Here is a 17890-nt window from a genome sequence, read left to right as displayed (position 1 = left end):
AGTTTTAAGGGGAAACGTGAACGAGCATCCGATTCCGCTCCGTTACTCCAAGAATATATTTGTTAACAAACTGTCGGTATCAGTGGTCATTGCGACTTAATGCAACGTGAGATGACATACCGACAACTGTAACTTTTTATATAATTAGCTTGTAGAAAAACGGCACGATTTGCTTAAAATGCTCTCTGTGACGTGTTTTTTGTGTCTGTTTCGGGCCTCTGCTCCCCTACGACAGACTGAATGTCTTATAGCCATGCAAAGGGTGACGGACGGAAATCCCAACACACGGTTGTTTTGAAATCGTATTAATGTACTCCCCCTCTCTTAGGAGACAGCTTGTATTGTTAAAATCTCCGCCTTATGTAGCGGTCTCTCCTCCTAGCGTGAGCTGCCGTCCGGCGCGAACACAGGGACGCTAATGTCGGGGTTCCCAAACAGAAGTTGCCTTCAAAATAAATGGCGGTCTTCTCAGAATAAAAGCAGTGTATCTTGATTGGTTTGCGGGAATAAGAACCTTGTGCGTTCTTTGTTTTTTTTGTATCTCCCGCTGACCATTGAGGGCCTGTACCGTACCGGCCATGAAATGCCCTAGATCCGGGGCAAGGGTGTCCTGAATGCGTCTCTACCCCCCTAAAAACAGAGATTTTTCACAGGCACAATTGAAAAAAAAGCAGGAATGAACTCTGCAAACGTAGCCATTCCCTTAGTTTCTATATTTTTGCTGCTAACGACGAACGCGGACGTCGGCTACAGGTTGCATAAAACCTTGTTCGCGCGTCATAAAGTTCGCAGACCTACGAGGAATCGGGGAGAGAGACGATAATAAATCAGCTTCTTGAGGGAGTTTCCTACTCCTTAGTGGATTGTTTTAAGAGCTACTTGTGTTACGCGCCCAAAGGATACATCTCTAAATGGTATAGATACCATTTAGAGATATATCCTTTGCTGCGTGGCATGTGTTCTACAACAGTACAGTAGTGATTTTCACCATAAATCATTGTTTTTCTTTCCTCCTCCATAGATTTTTAGCCTTTTAAAATCTGGACAGGAGTAAAGTTTCTACCCATTTTTTTTTTTTTTTACACACCCTGCGTTTTATAGGTGGATAAAATGTTTCCAAATAACCCGTCGACTGTACAGGTGATAGCCTTGGAAGGGTAGCTGCTTCCGGTACCGGGTCTAATCACATAATATACATGCAAATTTTATTCTGAGGTGTGCGAGGAAATGTACTGCAGCTACATTACGCTCCAAATTACAGTTCAACAAATTGACCACGTTGTGGTACGGCTCGCTAGAAGATTGTAAAATAGCACTTTTAACCAAAACAAGATGGACACCCTCAAACGTACGCTTCTGATTGTTTACCCTATGATTCATTTGTCTTTATGCTTTTGGATATTAGTTACTACATAATAAGGATAACTCTGTAGCACAATTTCTGTGTTTTTAAGCTGCTTGTAGAGTCCCAGGTCAGTGCAGCTGTTCTCCAGTCTGAGACCGTTAGCATTGACAATGTTTAACCCGTGTAGTTATAGATTAAAGACAAAATGTATTAAACTAATAAAGTAAGGGCTGAAAAGACTGAAATTAAACTTTCTGTCCATAAACCTTCCACCCTTCTGTGTGTCCTTCTTATTTCCCTCGCTTCCTTGTGTCCTTGCTTCCTAATTTGCCTTTTCTTTCCTCCCTTGATCCTCGCGTCTCTCCTGCCTTTCTTCCTCGTCTTCTGCTACATCCTTCCCAGCATTCGTCTGTCCTTTCTTCCCTTTCTTCTAGGGCTGGGCGATATGGATTAAAAAATAAATCTCCGATTTTATCATACCAAATCCGATTAATCGATTTTTCAGGGAGTTGACCTGAATTCAAAGTGCAACTAAAAACAAGCTGTAAAACATGCTTGTAAAACAAGATGGTAGCCATGCCATTATAAACAATAAAAATATAACAAAACATTTGCTGCTAGTTGTATTACACATTGAGCTAAGAACAGGCTTCACTGCACTTGTGAACTTCAAACTAATTAAAAAAAAAAAGTAAATAAGTAAATGAAGTACCTCGTATTATGGTAAAAAAAAAGTTTCCACTTAACAATATTTTGACAATACATTTGCCCAAACATATATTCAGCATCACATGCTGTTCTCTTTATGGAAACCCAATGAGTGTATTGGCAAAATAAAATCCAGATTTTCCAAAAATGAAATCTTAAAGAATTGTAAATTCGAAATAATCGATCAAATCGATTTATCGCCCAGCCCTACTTTCTTCCCTTTTATCCTTTGGTTCTTCCTTGTTTTTCCTTAATTTTTCTTTGCCTATCCTTCCTTGTATCCGTCCTTGCTTCCTTCCCGTCAGCCTGTTTGTGTTTGCAGGCTCATTGTAGAAACGTACGGCGTCATTTCATAGCAACGTTTAGCTTCCCTGTCAAAGTGGGACTGAGAACGATAGAATGATGAGTCTGCAGAAAGTCTGACGTTTTTTTTTTTTTCTGTAAGAGGTGTCCAGGAACCGTGTTGTTCTGGCACACACACACACACACACCGTCTCATGAACGTCTCTTGTCTCCACGCAGAGAAAAGAAGCAGAAAATACAAGACATACGGAAAAACGTGAAGGATGCCATAGTGGTGAGTTTGCATTTGCACTGCTCTACAAAAAATTCAGTTTTTTTGTTTACTTTAGCATGTTTGCCCATTCCTGTATCCATCCTGCTTAGTGCCTTTTTTTTTCTGTTTTCTTTTGTCTCCCCCTTCCTGCTCTATAGACCATAGTGTCTGCGATGAGCACTTTAATACCCCCAGTCCCAATAGCCAACCCAGAGAACCAGTTTAGGATCGAATACATCAAAAGCATAGCACCACTCTCGGACTTTGACTACCCACAGGTAAGAGACTCGTTTTTTTTTTTATTTATTTTTCTAAAAACACTGTTCTTCCTGAATGGGTTTGCTTGTGTGCTGCGTATGTGTGTGTTTTTAATCTTCCCCCTCCAAACGCATGGTTGCGTGGGCGTTAGATGGCATGTGATATAATGGGTTTGGTGTTTCAGCGCAGAGGTATGTCCGACAACGGTGATCCGAGAGATAAAGCTCAGGTTTTTTTTTTTTTTTTTTTTTTTTTTTAGGTGGAATTTTGCCGTTTCCTTTATCTTTTCTCACGCCGGGGCTTGATTTTTTTTTTTTTTTTTTTTCTCCTGCGAGAACGCGGCTGTTTGCTTTCAGGAGGAGAATTGAAATGACACACGGGGAGCTTGTTAGGTGACTCAGTTCCCCTGTTAAACGTGCGGATTTGAATGCAGAAGTCGGGAGAGCACACGGGACACTTGTGTGCGTGTGTGTGCTCGTCCATTCAGCAGCGCGGGGGTCATGTGTTGGAAATGTAGATAATGTTTTACATAATTCTGAAAGTCTTCCTTGTTTGACACCGGCTGTGCCGCACCGCAGATCAGGAATGACGAATTGATAAAGAGCTATAGATAGATTTTTTTTTTTTTTTTTTTACTGTAACCGAGCGGAAGCATGAGCTGTCTGTCCGGTGTGAACCAAACTCGGGGGTTAATATGTGCTCGGCTGATCCGCTCTACGGATGGTCGGACTTTTACTATTTACAGCAAGTTAATTTTCGTCCCTGTTTAGGAGGAAAAAAAAAAAAAAGGTCAAAATGTTTATTCAAAACAAACTGAAGAATGGTTTAAGGAAAAAATGCACCCTTTTCAGAAGGTATTCAATAGGTTCTTCTTGTTTATTTTACTACAGATCAGTTATGTTTGAGTTTCGTGCGCTTTTTAGGAGCCTGTTAACGAAAAAGAACTGGAGACGCCAGTTAATCGGCCCGAAGTTGACAATGGGCTCGGTCCTGATTGGTAATTTGGCAGATCTTATCCTCCTGATAAAAAAAACTGAACCAAAAATCCTCAATCTATAGATCCAACGTGTGCGTTGTTGTGACAAAGTATTTGGCACCTCATCAGAGGAAGAGAACGTGAGTAAATACAAAATACAGTTTTCAAATAGTGATTTTGAAGGGGGGGGGGAAGCTATCCAAATCGGAGAGCTTTTCAGTATGAACGGCCTGTTTAAGGTCGGATTTAAATCCGGACTTTGACTAGGCCTCTCCGGAACATTTTGTGTTTGTTCGTCGCAGCTGATGACCGGATTATTTCATAAATTCGTGGTTCTGTCTATTACTGCAGGTCCTAATAGCAGCTAAAGCCCCTCACACGTCCACCACCGTGTAAGACTGCCTGTGTGATGCAACGCTGTGATGTTTTAGCAGGACTCATGCTTTTCAAAAAGTTGCACAGAATGTTTTTGTAAAAGGCCTGTTGTTGTTGTTTTTTTTTTTTTTTTCTTCAGCGTATGTGAGACGGGCCTTTTTGTTTTTCCTTTTGTGGCCGGCAGTGGTTTTAACCTTGCAACTCTCTCATCGATGCCCTTGTTGTTGAGTCATGAACTCTAAACTTAAGCGATGTTGTCCTGGGTCCTTTTGTGACATCCTGGATGAGTCGCCGATGTGCTTTTTGGAGTAAATTTGGTAGATCCGCCACCCATTAGAAAGGTTCACCACGGCTTTATGGTTTCTCCAAAGTTTTCTAAATGGCTTTGCAACCCTTTCCAGAATGGATGGATGTAAAAAAAACTCACAAGCTCATCTGTTCTTGGAAGATATTCAGATTGAGGTCGATTGCGTTGCTTTTTTTTTTTTTCCAGGTCTTGTAGCCTTCATGTTGTCAGGCAGGTTCTAGCTAAGTGGTTTTATCTTTAAATGATTCTACAGGTCTGGCAGTAATCAGGCCTGGGTGTGGCGCTGGTCAGGAAAATCGTCATCGGTCCATCTCATATTTGTATTTATTTATGTTTTTCCTAATATTTTATTTCCTAGAAAGTGGCTCTACAGAGTACAGAGTTGTGTTGTGCTCCCCCTCCCCCACATGTTGCTGTGGTGGTCACCCGAATCACTGGATGTTCAGCAGTGCCGTCTGTTTCAAGTTGTATTGTTTCTGCCCATCTTCCTCACATCTTAAACTCAGATTTATTTAACTCTAAATTTTAAGAACCAGTCGGGTCGTTAAGATCCCAGCTGAGCCGCGGCGGCCTGTGTGGCTGTGTTGCTACGTCAGATTGTGTAAGGGGCCACGGTGGGGGGTGGTGGGGGGGAGGCGGCGTCGGGTTCCCAGGGCCCGGCCCAGGCCGGAGGGGAACAACGTGGGTCTGTTCGGACCGTCCGTGCTTGTCATCAGTCTCGGGCTTCACTTTGTGCCGTCAGTGTCACCGCCGCATTGTCGCTCAGCGCCACCAGGCATGGTGTCCAGTATCAGCAACCTGTGGCTTTCTTCTGGTGGCGCCGTTTTGAAACTTGGAAGCAAGTTTTGCTGGGAAAAATTCTGCACGGATGATGTCATGCTTTTGTGATAAGAAGGAGAACCAAGTAGACAGTAAACTTTTTTTTTTTATCTGCTTAGGTGTCACTTGAAAGAAAGGATCCACAGCATCAGTAAATTTGAAACTAGCACGTGTGGTTTTTGTTTGAGAAACATTTAAAACTGTTTTAATTCTGGGTTTTTTTTAGTCAGTAGTTGTCAGATTCATTGCAGCTGCATTAAATCAAGTGATTGCAACCAGGCGGTCGTTTTCCCTCTTTGGTCATTTATTTTAATTTTATTTTATACGTTTCCGGTTTGGTCCCTCTATGCCTGACTCTGTCGGGTACAAACAGGAGCCGTCTGCCTCCGGACGTTCCCTGCCGAGCATTCGTCAATTCGTATTCATCCTGGGGATGTTTTGTACCCACTTTGACAACAAATCATTTTTAAGTACTTTATCTGCAAGTACTCATAGTCTACAGTAAGAAGACGTAACTACACAACTCCAATAAATAATGTCTACCAACCAGAATGTCGCTTGTAGTTTTTTTTTTTGGTTTGGTTAGGGGTCATAATGTGGTTTGCAATACAAAAGTGATGCACAGCTCAAAGATACCTGAGAATTTTTAGGGTTTCTCTCATCTCAGTAATTTCAAAAACTACTTCACTACAGAGAGGAATAAACGAACGGTTCACGGATACACGGTGATTTGTTTACAGGTACGAAATGAAAGTATTTTGGATGAAATGGCAACTCATGATTTAGTAATAGAGGAGTGAAGGGGCATGGTGCGGATTCCCGCGTTGTCCTTTTATCTAATGTATTGTAAGTGGATTGAATTTGTTGTTCAATGTGGAATATAATGCTAAATTGTAATCGGTTTTATTCTTTATCAAATATTTATAGCCTTAGCACTTCATGTTCTTTTACATATGACATTTCCTCCTAACGTGTTTTAAAGGGGAGTAGCTGGAAGGTGTCAGTTTATATGTACCTCCCCTCTTTCCATTAGTAATTTTGTCAACTACTTCATTTTTAAAAAAAGTCTTATCTATTAACTGTTTCACAGCAACATTTTGTTTTGGGGTCTAGTTTTACTCATATTTTTATCAGAGACCTATTGTGGCATATTTTAGTGCTCATCACATTTAGATTTTGTTTAGTTTTATTTGGTCTTTTTATCTTTTATTTAGATATTTATTGCTGCACGTTTGGTCGGAGAGTAACACAATTTCAACCCTCCATATGTCCTGGACATGTAGCATTGACAATTTAAAACTATGAATGCAAAATCTGATGGTAGCTAATTAATGGTTAGCAAGAGCAAACCTTAGTTGGTCATGACTGTACGATGATGGTTGGTTGGTTGGTTCTGGTTCTGTTTTCCCCGGTGCCGCTTCATACCCATTTGTTTAGAACCCATTTGTCCGAGCCTTTTCATAATTTGTCGGTCTGTCTGGCCGTGGGTAATATTGGTTGGTTGAATAGCCGGGGTATTTGCTTTGACACGCCTCTTTGTAGCTTCCCTGTTGTAGTTTTAAACATGACTCTGGGATCAATCAAATGTAGTTATTGGGCCATACAATCACAAGTACAAAGCACAAAAATGTTTTATTATTTTTTGCAGATTCTGCTTTGCAAGTGTACCTTTTTATTTGTAATATCTCCCATTTGCTGCTCTTTTCGGTGCATTTTGGGTGGTTAGCCTGAAAGATGAGAGAAGGATCGGCGAAATGTCGTCCTGCATGGTGTGAACTGACTGGTTGGTACAAGACGCCCTGCAGTCGGTGCCACAATTTACCAAAACGACCGCAGCAGCAGCATTTGGTAAAACAGGTCGATTCAGGTTATTTATCTGGATCGTAAGAAGCCGATCAGAAACAGCTAATGTGCAAGATTTGCTGCTGGAAGATTTAAACCTGCAGTGATTGATTATCGGCAAACACAAAAAGCAACTGGATCTGGTGGAGTATTTGTGTCCGAAGTTAATGCATGTATATGCTGTTTCAGTGGTTCTTTGAGTAAGTAGAATGAGGAAAACTGTTTGGTCTAAAATATTTGGTATTATTGATTAATTGTGATAATTATTAATTTTTTATTTCATGTTTTGTCGTTATTTTATGATTCAGGTGGTTATTTCCAATTTGGTATACTTTTCCAGATTGTTGGAGAGCATCAAATTGTTGATTTTTAGTGATTTTCAGTGTTAGTATTTACATTGTTGAATGGGAAGATGACAGGAAGGTACCAGAAGTTGTCATGTTTCAAGGTAATTTACTCTTCAAGTGCATAATTTCTCCAATCTCAATGGAGAATTATTTTAAATAATTGTAATTCCATATCGACTTAAATAATTGTGATTATTATTATGTCTTAGTTTTAAGACATCGTCACCCCAACAAAAGCTGTTGTGATGCTCCTTTAGTTTCCTATCCAGGACTTTTCCCAGTTATTGTAAAGTGAAAAGTGACGGAGTGACTGGCGGTGCCCAGAAACAGGTGGGGGAAGGGGAGCACAGAAAACACACCGGTCACTCCAGGCTGTTCTTTGGCATCTAATTTAAAAGATTTTAAACTGTACGGGGTGGTAAAATCTGTGCAGTTTTCAGATCGTAACTCTTTACGTGTTGGTGTCTCCTGATGCTGATACCTGGCCCACAGCACCATAGTAAGGAAAAACTGGGTTGTCCGTACTATGATCCGTACTCTTTATCAGGACTTTAAACTACGTAAACCGCATGACGTAATTTGTTTTATGTTAGATTTTCTGGCACTATTGGATTTTAATTAGTGTTTCAAACAGGAAAAGGCCAGTGTAGGAGAAAGGGGGGGACTTGCAGGAAAGATCAAGAGGTCAGGAGTTAAACCCCAGACGGCTGCGGCGAGGACTAATGGCTGTAATGGTGCTTAGTTACAAAATGTCCCATGGCAGATGGCTCCTTTACATACCCCCAAAACTTTGTGTACAGAAGTACAAAATGGCGATGCGCTGAATTTACCAACCCCCCCTTAAAAGTTTTTATTTTATTTTTAGGTTGTCTGCTATCTAAATAACAGTGTCTTCCATGCATTTGACTTTTTGCTTGATGAATCACAGAAAGATCAGGAAACAGACAACGTACAAGTGTTGGAGTTGAGCTCTAATTTTCTTCATTAGTTTTACGTTTGATTTTACGATACTGAGGACTTTTTTTTTTTTTTATTTCCCCCCCTTCTCTTCTTGATCATTGCATAGCAGCGGATCCACGAAACGGAAAGCACGGATGCGAACGGTCGTCTATGCAAATGGAAACAAATGTCACTGCTGTAGCAGCATTAGCCGCCTGACAGTGTCTTTCAATTGAACTGAAGCATATTCAAATGAGCCTTGGCCTCTGATTTGCACCACGTTGTTTATCTCTTTCAAACTAAATATATTTCCCTTTAAAACAGGCGTGGCACTGTATAACTGAGTGTAGCTGGAAAACCTGTTAATCTAACACGTAGAGCCACGATCAGCCCCATAATAACTTATTTTCCCCTTAAACTACTACATAGTTGGTTGTAAAAGCAAGTTTGAAACTATGAATTCTTATTCTTCTGCGTTTTCTTGTTCTTGGATTGTTGGTGATCCATCACCCTTTTGAAATATTTTGTTTTAAGAAGCATTTGTTCCGAATGCAGCGCTGCAACAACAGTAACAAAATGGACGTTTTAGAGCAATGTAGAAAGGTCAGTCCTGTCTCTGCAACAGTGGATAAACCTCCCGAACAACAAGCTAGCGCTAGCTGATGTTAGCTTGACGGAAAAGCCCAGCGACGGTTCTGTCGGTCTCTGGGCGACTCCTTCGTCCTGTTGCAGTACAAGTCAATTCAGTAAAATATCAATCAGCTGACGACTTGGTCAGCTAATAAACAGCCGAGTACCGGAGCAAACTAGCGCACCTCCGTCCATTAATCCGACGTGTAGCGATACACACATTGGAGGCGAATGTGGCTGATTGCACAGGTTATGGTGGAGCCAGACTGAAACTGAAAAAAAGAATGAACCCCGCGGCTCTGGTTCATCACTAAAGAAAATTAGGCAAAATGAACAGAAAGACAGAAATTGTACGTTACTGAGTAACTAAATCGTTAAAAACCAGACTGTAGAATAAATTTGGTATGCGCTAGATACATGTTTGTTTGTTTGTATAAAATGATAGCTGTCCCTCAGTAGTAAAATATATCTGTATCATCAGCTAATTGAGAGGTAAATTAAAGCAGACAGTGGCACATTAAAGATAGGTAATTATATTAAAAATAATTGTATGAGTAAATCAAAGGTGGTTAACTACCATGAAAGACATTACCACTTATACTATTAGTGTAATCTGCTCTAGTGTTTTACGCAAACAGGGAAGTGGCTTCTAAATTATATGTATTTTTCTAAAGGAGGGCTGAAAATATGGAGGACCAACACTGACGGAATTAGAAATTACGTTTGCTGCTCATTGCCGGTCAGCTGGCATAAAGAATGCTACCAGGATTCTTCCTGGCTTGCAAGAAAGGAAAAAAAAAAATTGGGAGTTTGGAAATATTTCTGACAATCGTGGTATGGAAACTTGGGGAGCACCACCCGTTCTCTCCATAAAGACGGTCCTGTTTTGAATGCCTGTCTTAAAGCAGTATATCTACATCTGGTCATAGCCCAGGCAGATTTATACATTCAAAGTAATAACCAAAAAGTTTTTCCAACATGCTTCGTTCTGTTTTTAGGTAAAGCTAATGTTTTGTTTGTGGCCCAGCCAGAGACCTGGCTTGAATCCAATAATGTGCGGAGTAAGCTAAAGATTAGGGTGATGGCAAGGAGGTCATCATGCAAAAAGCTGGTCAGCAATTACAAAAAGGGTTTCACTGCTTTAAATATGATTAAGCTTTTTTCCATTGGTTATTCAGAACAATATAAATAAGTTTTGGCATGGCGTTTTGTTCAAAATGTATGTTAATGTTTTGTTTTATTATCCTTTTGAAAGATTCCCATCTAATTTTCTGTCCGAAACAAAGCTTTAAGTTAAACGCAGGTCGTTTTAAGTAGACATGTGACCTGGGTATGAATAATTTTGGCCCCTAACTATGTATTCTATTATTTCATGAGCCGGTTATATTGGTACAACGCTGCTTTTCAAGTCAAGGAGTAAAGATGGCGAGTGTATGGCATTTTCTTTTCTTTTTTTTTTAAAGCCTTGGACCTTCGGTGTATACAGAGAGCAACTCGAAGTAATTTTTAGATTTCCCCTGAAACAGAAGCAGCAAACAATTTTTCCCCGTTTGGACTGTTTTGATAAGTCGAACGAGACGTTGGCTCTTTTGTTCTGTCTCAGCCCTGACCTATATAATTCAACTGACATTACATCACGAACTGTGCTTGATTAAACTCAATCTGAGCAGAGAATCTGTTCCCGTGGTGTGGAAACCGACTGGGAAGACGGCGAAAGAGTTAAATAAAGAAAAGGGGGAAAAAAAAAAGAAAATCAACCCAACAAACTTGCTTTAAAGCAGCACATTCCCTCCTGGTCTCTTTCTTTCTGTGTTATCAGTTCCTCTGTAGGGCACTGCAGCACACACTACGTTTATTGAAAAGCCCAGTGTCACACGCCTCTGTGGAAAAGAGCCCTAAGGATCATCCACCCTCTGTTCCTCATCCTCACTCCATCAAGACCCAAACATCCCCAGTCGGGCCTTCTGCTACGACTTAATATCCCCTGGACGATGTCTGCTGGTGTAAAAAAAAAAAAAAAATTAAAAAAATCCCAATGGAAGACTTGGCTGATATGTGAAGAGGCGATTGGAAGTTTGATTGAGAAGGAAGCACATTAATCCCACTGTTGTGGAAGATTCAGCCGTGGTTGCATCACGGGATTATTTCTGGGATAACTTTTCGCTTTTTTTTTTTTTTTTTTTTTTTTTTTTTTATGTGTGTAACATGACTAGCCTGGAGAGTGCCTGAAGTTTAGGCTTACTCTGCGACGCTGTATGAGCTTGGTGGAGCCTCTCCACGTTGAACCGACACACCAGATCCTCTGAGGGGAGATCTCCCAGAGCATGTGATCATTTATCAGGCTCCTTCTCCTCTTCTCTCTCGCTCTCTCTCGCTCTCTGGTTCATGGCTGCTCCCCCACCCCCTCCCCCTGTTGGAGCGTAGAGCCAGTGCTGAGTGCAGAGAGTCATGTGGCGGTGCCAGGGTAGAGGAGGAGCCCGTCCAGTCTGAGAGATATGTTCACAGGAGCCGGTAAGGGTTGTTTGCCCCGATCGTCTCTGCGTAGGGCATACAGAGAGTCCTGGGAAATGTCTCAAAGTCATGGATGGGATAACCCCCCCGACCCATAATGCTCGTCTTTGTCGAAGAACAGGAAGTGAGCTGGAGAAGGCATCATGCAGATAGATGCAAAAAAAAAAAAAAAATCAAGTCAGAGGAGCCACAAACTATGTATCCTATAACTTGTCAAGACCGCGTCCGTGCTTCCTGTAGCAGGGTTGCTACGCGGCCTTCCAAAGCCTGGAGAAGTTTAGAATTGGGATTTTAGGATTTTCCAAGTCAAAATAGAGTGTCAAAAAGGTTTTACTTTCCAGACTGTATATGCGCAGACTGTATTTTCGATACAAAATATTGTTTTGTTTGTAGAGGATGACCTGTATATTTAGCTTCCCACATTAAAAACTTGAGTTTTTGGTTTAATTTATTGGAAAACTAGCAAACCCACTGGCCATTTCACTGCTTTTTACCCCCTTTTTTTTCTTTCTTGTTAGGTTTGTCCATAAACTGTGAGAAGATCTTTATGTAATCAACAATAATCCGGTTTAGAGATATTCCATACTGCCGGTTTGGTAGCCACCTCCCCCATAAAAACACCTATCTGGGTTAATTTTTTGGTATTCAGATATCCAGGTATACTATTAACACATTGAATTGAGACTGTTTGGACATTAGAAATTTATAGGAATCCTGATTCTGGCTGCAGGAAAGTGAGCGAGACTTCGGCTGGAACATTAAACAAAATACGCCGTAGTTGGTTTGTTTTTGCACCTCAAGTTGGAGTCTCTGTCATGAAAGATGCTTGTTTAGGAAATGTTGGCAGTCTTTAGGAAATCTTACAGTTAATTAAATTACGTACATTTCTAAAGGGGGAGGTTTTAGTTAGCCTCGTGAGACCATCCTGATCTCGCGAGCTTTCAAGGTTTCACTCGCAGATCAGTCTGGCTACTCTCCGTTAAAGAAAATTTGGAGCCGTTCACCAAACGAACGTCCAATCAGCGTTGGCTTTGAGGCGGGTTGAGGTGTGACGCAACGAGAAGCGACAGTTCAGTCTAAAGACATGGCGGCTTCAGCCGATGAAACTAGCGTTAGCGCGGCTATCGAGCAAGTTTTATCGGAATTACAGAGTATTTCTTTGCTGAACTAACGAGCCTTTACCTGCAGCAGCAAGAGTAGCTTGGCTTGTGGTTGTGTTTTCGTCGTTGCTCTGTTACGAGCGACGACGAATCTGATTGGTTTATTTGGCCCGTCTATCACCAACATAGGCCAATCAGCTAACCAGTATTTTCCCCCCTTCCCAAAATTACTTCAACGGAAGGTTTCCAGATGGATATGCGAAGCAAATGCATCTGGCGGAGTCAGGTAAGGTTTTAGTAGCCTTAGCCGCACTACTAGCACTAATCTCCTATATCTATCTATCTGTCTATCTGTCTGTCTGTCTGTCTGTCTGTCTGTCTGTCTGTCTGTCTATCAATAAATGCTAAAGATAGTTTATAGTGTACAGCCTGTTTTCATTTTACGTTTTATTTTGAAATAGTACAACCCTGTTTCCCCAAGGATTCTCTATCAAAAAATGGTGTAAGCCTTGAACTCTTCTTTTATAAAAAGAATAAGTATGACAGCTAAGTGAAGGTAGGCTAGAGAAAAAAAAATTATACTGTGATGGTATTCTTGATTAAAGCAAATTTAATTGGGTAAAAATTCTATACACAAAACTCTGATTGGTGTAGCTCTAATACTGGGTGACACCTAAACAAATTAAATACAACCGATTTGACATTTAATAGTAAAATAATCTCTCAGAATTTTCTTTTTTTTTTTTCTAGATTCTCCATGATTATTGTCATCCATTTCTGCTCTCTGTGGGCACAGGATCCGGTGTATTTTACCTGATGATGCTACATCATCACATAAGGTCTTGCAGTAAATTAAAAATAATGAATTTGAAATTTCCCAGATGACGGATTCTTAAAACAGTTTGTGACTCGTCAAACCCCCAGTTCTGGTCATAAAAATGAAATAAAGGGACATTGTAATACATTTAGGAAGCAATAAAGTTGGAAAAACACTAGTTAATGCTAACTGAGATAAGCCTCCACTAGTCACAAACTTTTATTTTTTTAGAGAATATAAATAGATATGGAATAAGGTGAGTTGTATTGCTTGGTAATCGCGCTTATTTACATGAATATTACTCCTTTTTGCCGCTCTGCTCTGTATAGAGTAACATATGTTTAACAAGCCATCATTAACTGGTCTAATAGTTTGGGTTTATGCATTGGTAGCCATACTCCAGCCAGCTGTTTTATTTTTAAACAGTTTTACCTTAATAGGAGGGATTAGTAATGAATCCTCAGTTTCCAAGTTAATGTTTAAGCAACTAGAAATATTTCGGCAGCAAAATCAGCATGACAACAGTGTAGTAAACTTCTTTCATGGATTTAGCCGGCAGTGTGGAGCAACAGGTGTAGGAGGGGCAGCATCGCGTTGCTCTATGCTTACTGGAGCCTGAGAAAACTTTGGTTATGCTGGTACTTTCTCTGTAATCTCATTAGCGTAGAATAACTTTTATTAAGACTTGTTTTACTGTAGTTGCTTATTGTTGGTTGACAATGTTTGTATTGAGCTTTGTCTAAAATTATAGCCCAATAGAGGTGATTTTTATTTATTTATTTATTTATTTTCTGCTGTTTGTCTTTACAAGGAACCCATTCGATGTTTGCCGGTTGATTCTTGTTGATGGACATCGCTTTTACTCATTAGTTGGACTTCATCTTTAGACGGACTATTGATTCATTGAGAACTCTTTGCCACCCCAACAAACATATTGGAGATGACAAATGTGTATTTGTGTGTAAATGACAAGTTGGTACATGCATTAAGTTTACTGACCAACACGTAATGGATAACAAATGTATTATCCATGTTGGACACAGGTTGGATGCTTCTTGATATGATCCCAGCATTGCAAAAAAAAGGGACTGAAAATAAGTAAAATTTTCTTGAAATGAGTGTATTTGTCCTTGATTTGAGCAGGTAAATAAAATTATCCGCCAATGAAATGAGTATTTTGCCCCTAAAATAAGATAATTAGATATCCAGCACTTGAATTAAGATGATATAGATGAGTTGTTCCTGTTTTTAATTTTTTTTATACTCTTTATTTAACGTTTTTCATATCAATGAAACATAGGGGCACTGATACATAGGTAAATAAAAGAGAAAAGCTAAAATATTACAAGACATTAAGCTTGATTATGCTTCCTTATTCTTGTATTTCAGCCATTTAGACCAGCGTTTTATCAAAAGAATGTCCTCTTACGTGTAAAAGATATGTCAGTTTTTCCATAGAGTACAGTTGTTCCTATTTTAAGTGCTAAAATCCTTATTCCTCTGTCAGATCATTTAAACCTGCCTGCTTTAATCAAGGACAAATACACTCATGTCAAAAAAATCTTACTTACTTTTAGTTCCCTTTTTGCCGTGCACTGGGTACATCCAGTTCATCAAACTCTTATGCGCAAAGCCACCACTCCAGTTGGATGCATACCTGGAAATAACAGCCATTTTGGCTCTGGTTGGTCGTGCTTCCTGTCCGTACAAGTAGCATTCACCAACGTGCTTGAAAATCTCCAAGATTATCTGATTCTACTTGTTTGTTTGTTTGTTATTTTGTTTCTGGGTGATATAGTTTCACTTTTGCAGCTGACAGAATAGTAGCATGAACACCCTGTAAGCCAGTATAGTACCTGTTTTTAGCATTTATTTTTTTTTAAAGGTAAATCCAAAGTCTGCACAATTTTATTGCAAATATATCGCCATGTGTGCATACACTACAAAAAGGGAACTAAAAGTAAGTAAAATTTTCTAGAAATTAGTCTATTTTTCATGGATTTGAGCAGGTGAATAAGACTATTTGCCAATGGGACTAGTAGTTCTACCCCTAAAATAAGATAATTAGATATTCTGCACTTGAAAAATGATGATGGAGTTGAACTGTTCCTACTTTAAGTGCAAAAATCTTATTCCATTGGCAAATAATCTTATTTATCTGCTCAAATCAAGAAGAAATGCACTCATTTCAAGAAAAAAAATACTTAAATTTAGTTCCCCTTTTGCAGTGTAATATTGTTGTTGCAAGATACGGATACAATCCAAGTGTCTGGAACAAACATGTTGCATGCTGATAAGATATTCAGCCTGTTTTTAATGAACTATCGTACAGTAGATACCCAGGCCTCACACAGGTTACAGTGCCCAGCATGCCCAAGGTTACAGAGAGTCTTGGAAGCACACAAGAAAGTGTGAGAAAAAAAATTAGATTTATCTCTGTCACAATATTTTCCAGCTATATCATCATAGTATGATTTTTCTAATGCCGTGCAGCATTAGTCCAGCCAGACACATTTAATCTCAGTAATGACATTCTTCATGAAGCTAGATATTATGCCGTTGCTCTTGTCTGCAATACCGAGTCATTACTGGTCACATCATATCTGGCTGTTTTTTTTTTTGGGGGGGGGGGGGGGGGGTTGTTGCGGTACAACAACAACTCGTGTTAAAAGTCTACGTAAATGCAGCATATAGGCTGCCATCCAGCTCTACCTTCAGCCGTCTGCTTCATGCGTCTTGGAGCGACCGGATGTTTGATGAATTCTCTACTGCAGGTATAGAGATTTCCCACCACAAAGGATTCACATAAATGGGTCATTTGTGGCTTCTTTCACAACATGGGGGGGCCGGTTGAGGAGATTGTCGTTAACAGTGTGAATATATGTCGGGACAGGGAAACCTCTAAAACCCGTGCCAGCCTCTGGTGTAGATGACAATGGTTAGCGCTGGCAACGCCGCCCTACTCTGTCCTTCTGCACTCAGACGCTGCCTCCAGTCAAACCCTTCACCACTTCCCCTACCCTGTTAAATAAACAATTTCATATCCACCAACTCAAACCGTTGCCTATCAGTTTTGTTTTTCCAAACTATTTGAGTATTTTAAGAAATTATAGAGCTATTTAATAAATTGTACAAAGCACCCGAAACGCCCGGTGGCAGATGGACTCCCTTTTTAGCAGCGGGAAAACGTGGGCATAAAAACGACCCGAACTGCGGATGTTAAAATGTGGGAGGAGAAAGATGACTTTGACCCACCTTCAGGCAACAGCCACGAACGCAGTGAAGAACACTTTGTACCAAAGAACCTGCTGTGTGCAACGCGTGCATGTTTACTGATATTGTCTCTTGTTGACATAAGTCCCTTTTTTATTTGTGTTTTTAACAAAGAAACCCGAGTCCTTCTTTACTTTTTTTGCTGACCGGATTTTATTTGTAGAGCACTTTTCATATTTAACGAAGGCAACCCAAACTGCAATAAGGAGGAAACAATGAGCAAAGAAAGCTAGGCATGGAAAAGACGAAAAACATTATGAAAAATGTTCCATCAATGGAAGTGATGTTAGCTTGATGGACCAAGGAAACGGAAACATGAGTGCCTTGGTTTTCAGGAAGAGATGCTAAACGTAGGCTCAAAGAGTTGATTTTTTTAAATCCTGATACTAGTGTTCAAACTATAAGTTCACAAATAGGACAATCATAAGACATATGTATGGAATGACAAAAGAAATTAGAAATATCTGAATAACTGGCATAAAGATTTAAATAAGTCAATTAATAAAACAAAGAGACAAATGTCCACTTTTGATTTCTAACTATTCAATTTTATTTATATAGCGCCTATTCATGAAACATGTCATCGCAAGGCAATTTAAAAAGTCAAATTCAATCATATTATACAGATTGGTCAAAAATTTCCTATATAAGGGAACCAGTTGATTGCATCAAAGTCCCGACAAGCAGCATTCACTCCTGAAAGAGCGTAGAGCCACAGGGAGAGTCATCTGCATTGTCCATGGCTTTGCAACAATCATACTGAGCAGGCATGAAGCGACAGTCGAAAGAAAAACACCCCATTAGCGGGGAGGAAAACCTCCAGCAGAACCAGGCTCAGTGTGAACGATCATCTGCCTCGACCGACTGGGGTAACTACTGGTATAAAAGAATGAAATGGATAAAAATGCTAAACTAAAATGTAAATGTGAATCTAAGAGGGTGCTTGCGGTCCTCGTTTCTTGGTTACATTGCGTATGCAATGTATATTAAATGAAAAATACTGATGAAAATAACGAGAGTGAAATTAACTTGAAAAACTATTATAAAAGACTAGAAATCATTTAAAAATAACTTTTTAAAAAGTACT

General features: G+C 39.9%; 1 protein-coding gene across 2 annotated transcripts in view; it reads left to right on the top strand.

The window, feature by feature from the left end:
• Positions 1-17890, top strand: part of LOC105932266 (guanine nucleotide-binding protein G(olf) subunit alpha) — an 89361-nt gene that overhangs the window by 27793 nt on the left and 43678 nt on the right. For both annotated transcript variants that reach the window (XM_021320885.2, XM_012871345.3), the window contains exons 3-4: positions 2576-2630; positions 2768-2887. In XM_021320885.2, coding sequence (XP_021176560.2) covers positions 2576-2630; positions 2768-2887 — 175 coding nt within the window. The remainder of the gene's footprint in view (positions 1-2575; positions 2631-2767; positions 2888-17890) is intronic.

The sequence above is a fragment of the Fundulus heteroclitus genome, chromosome 6 (assembly GCF_011125445.2).
Source record: "Fundulus heteroclitus isolate FHET01 chromosome 6, MU-UCD_Fhet_4.1, whole genome shotgun sequence".
In the NCBI taxonomy this organism is placed as follows: Eukaryota; Metazoa; Chordata; class Actinopteri; order Cyprinodontiformes; family Fundulidae; genus Fundulus; species Fundulus heteroclitus.
This window is presented reverse-complemented; position numbering and strand designations above follow the sequence as displayed.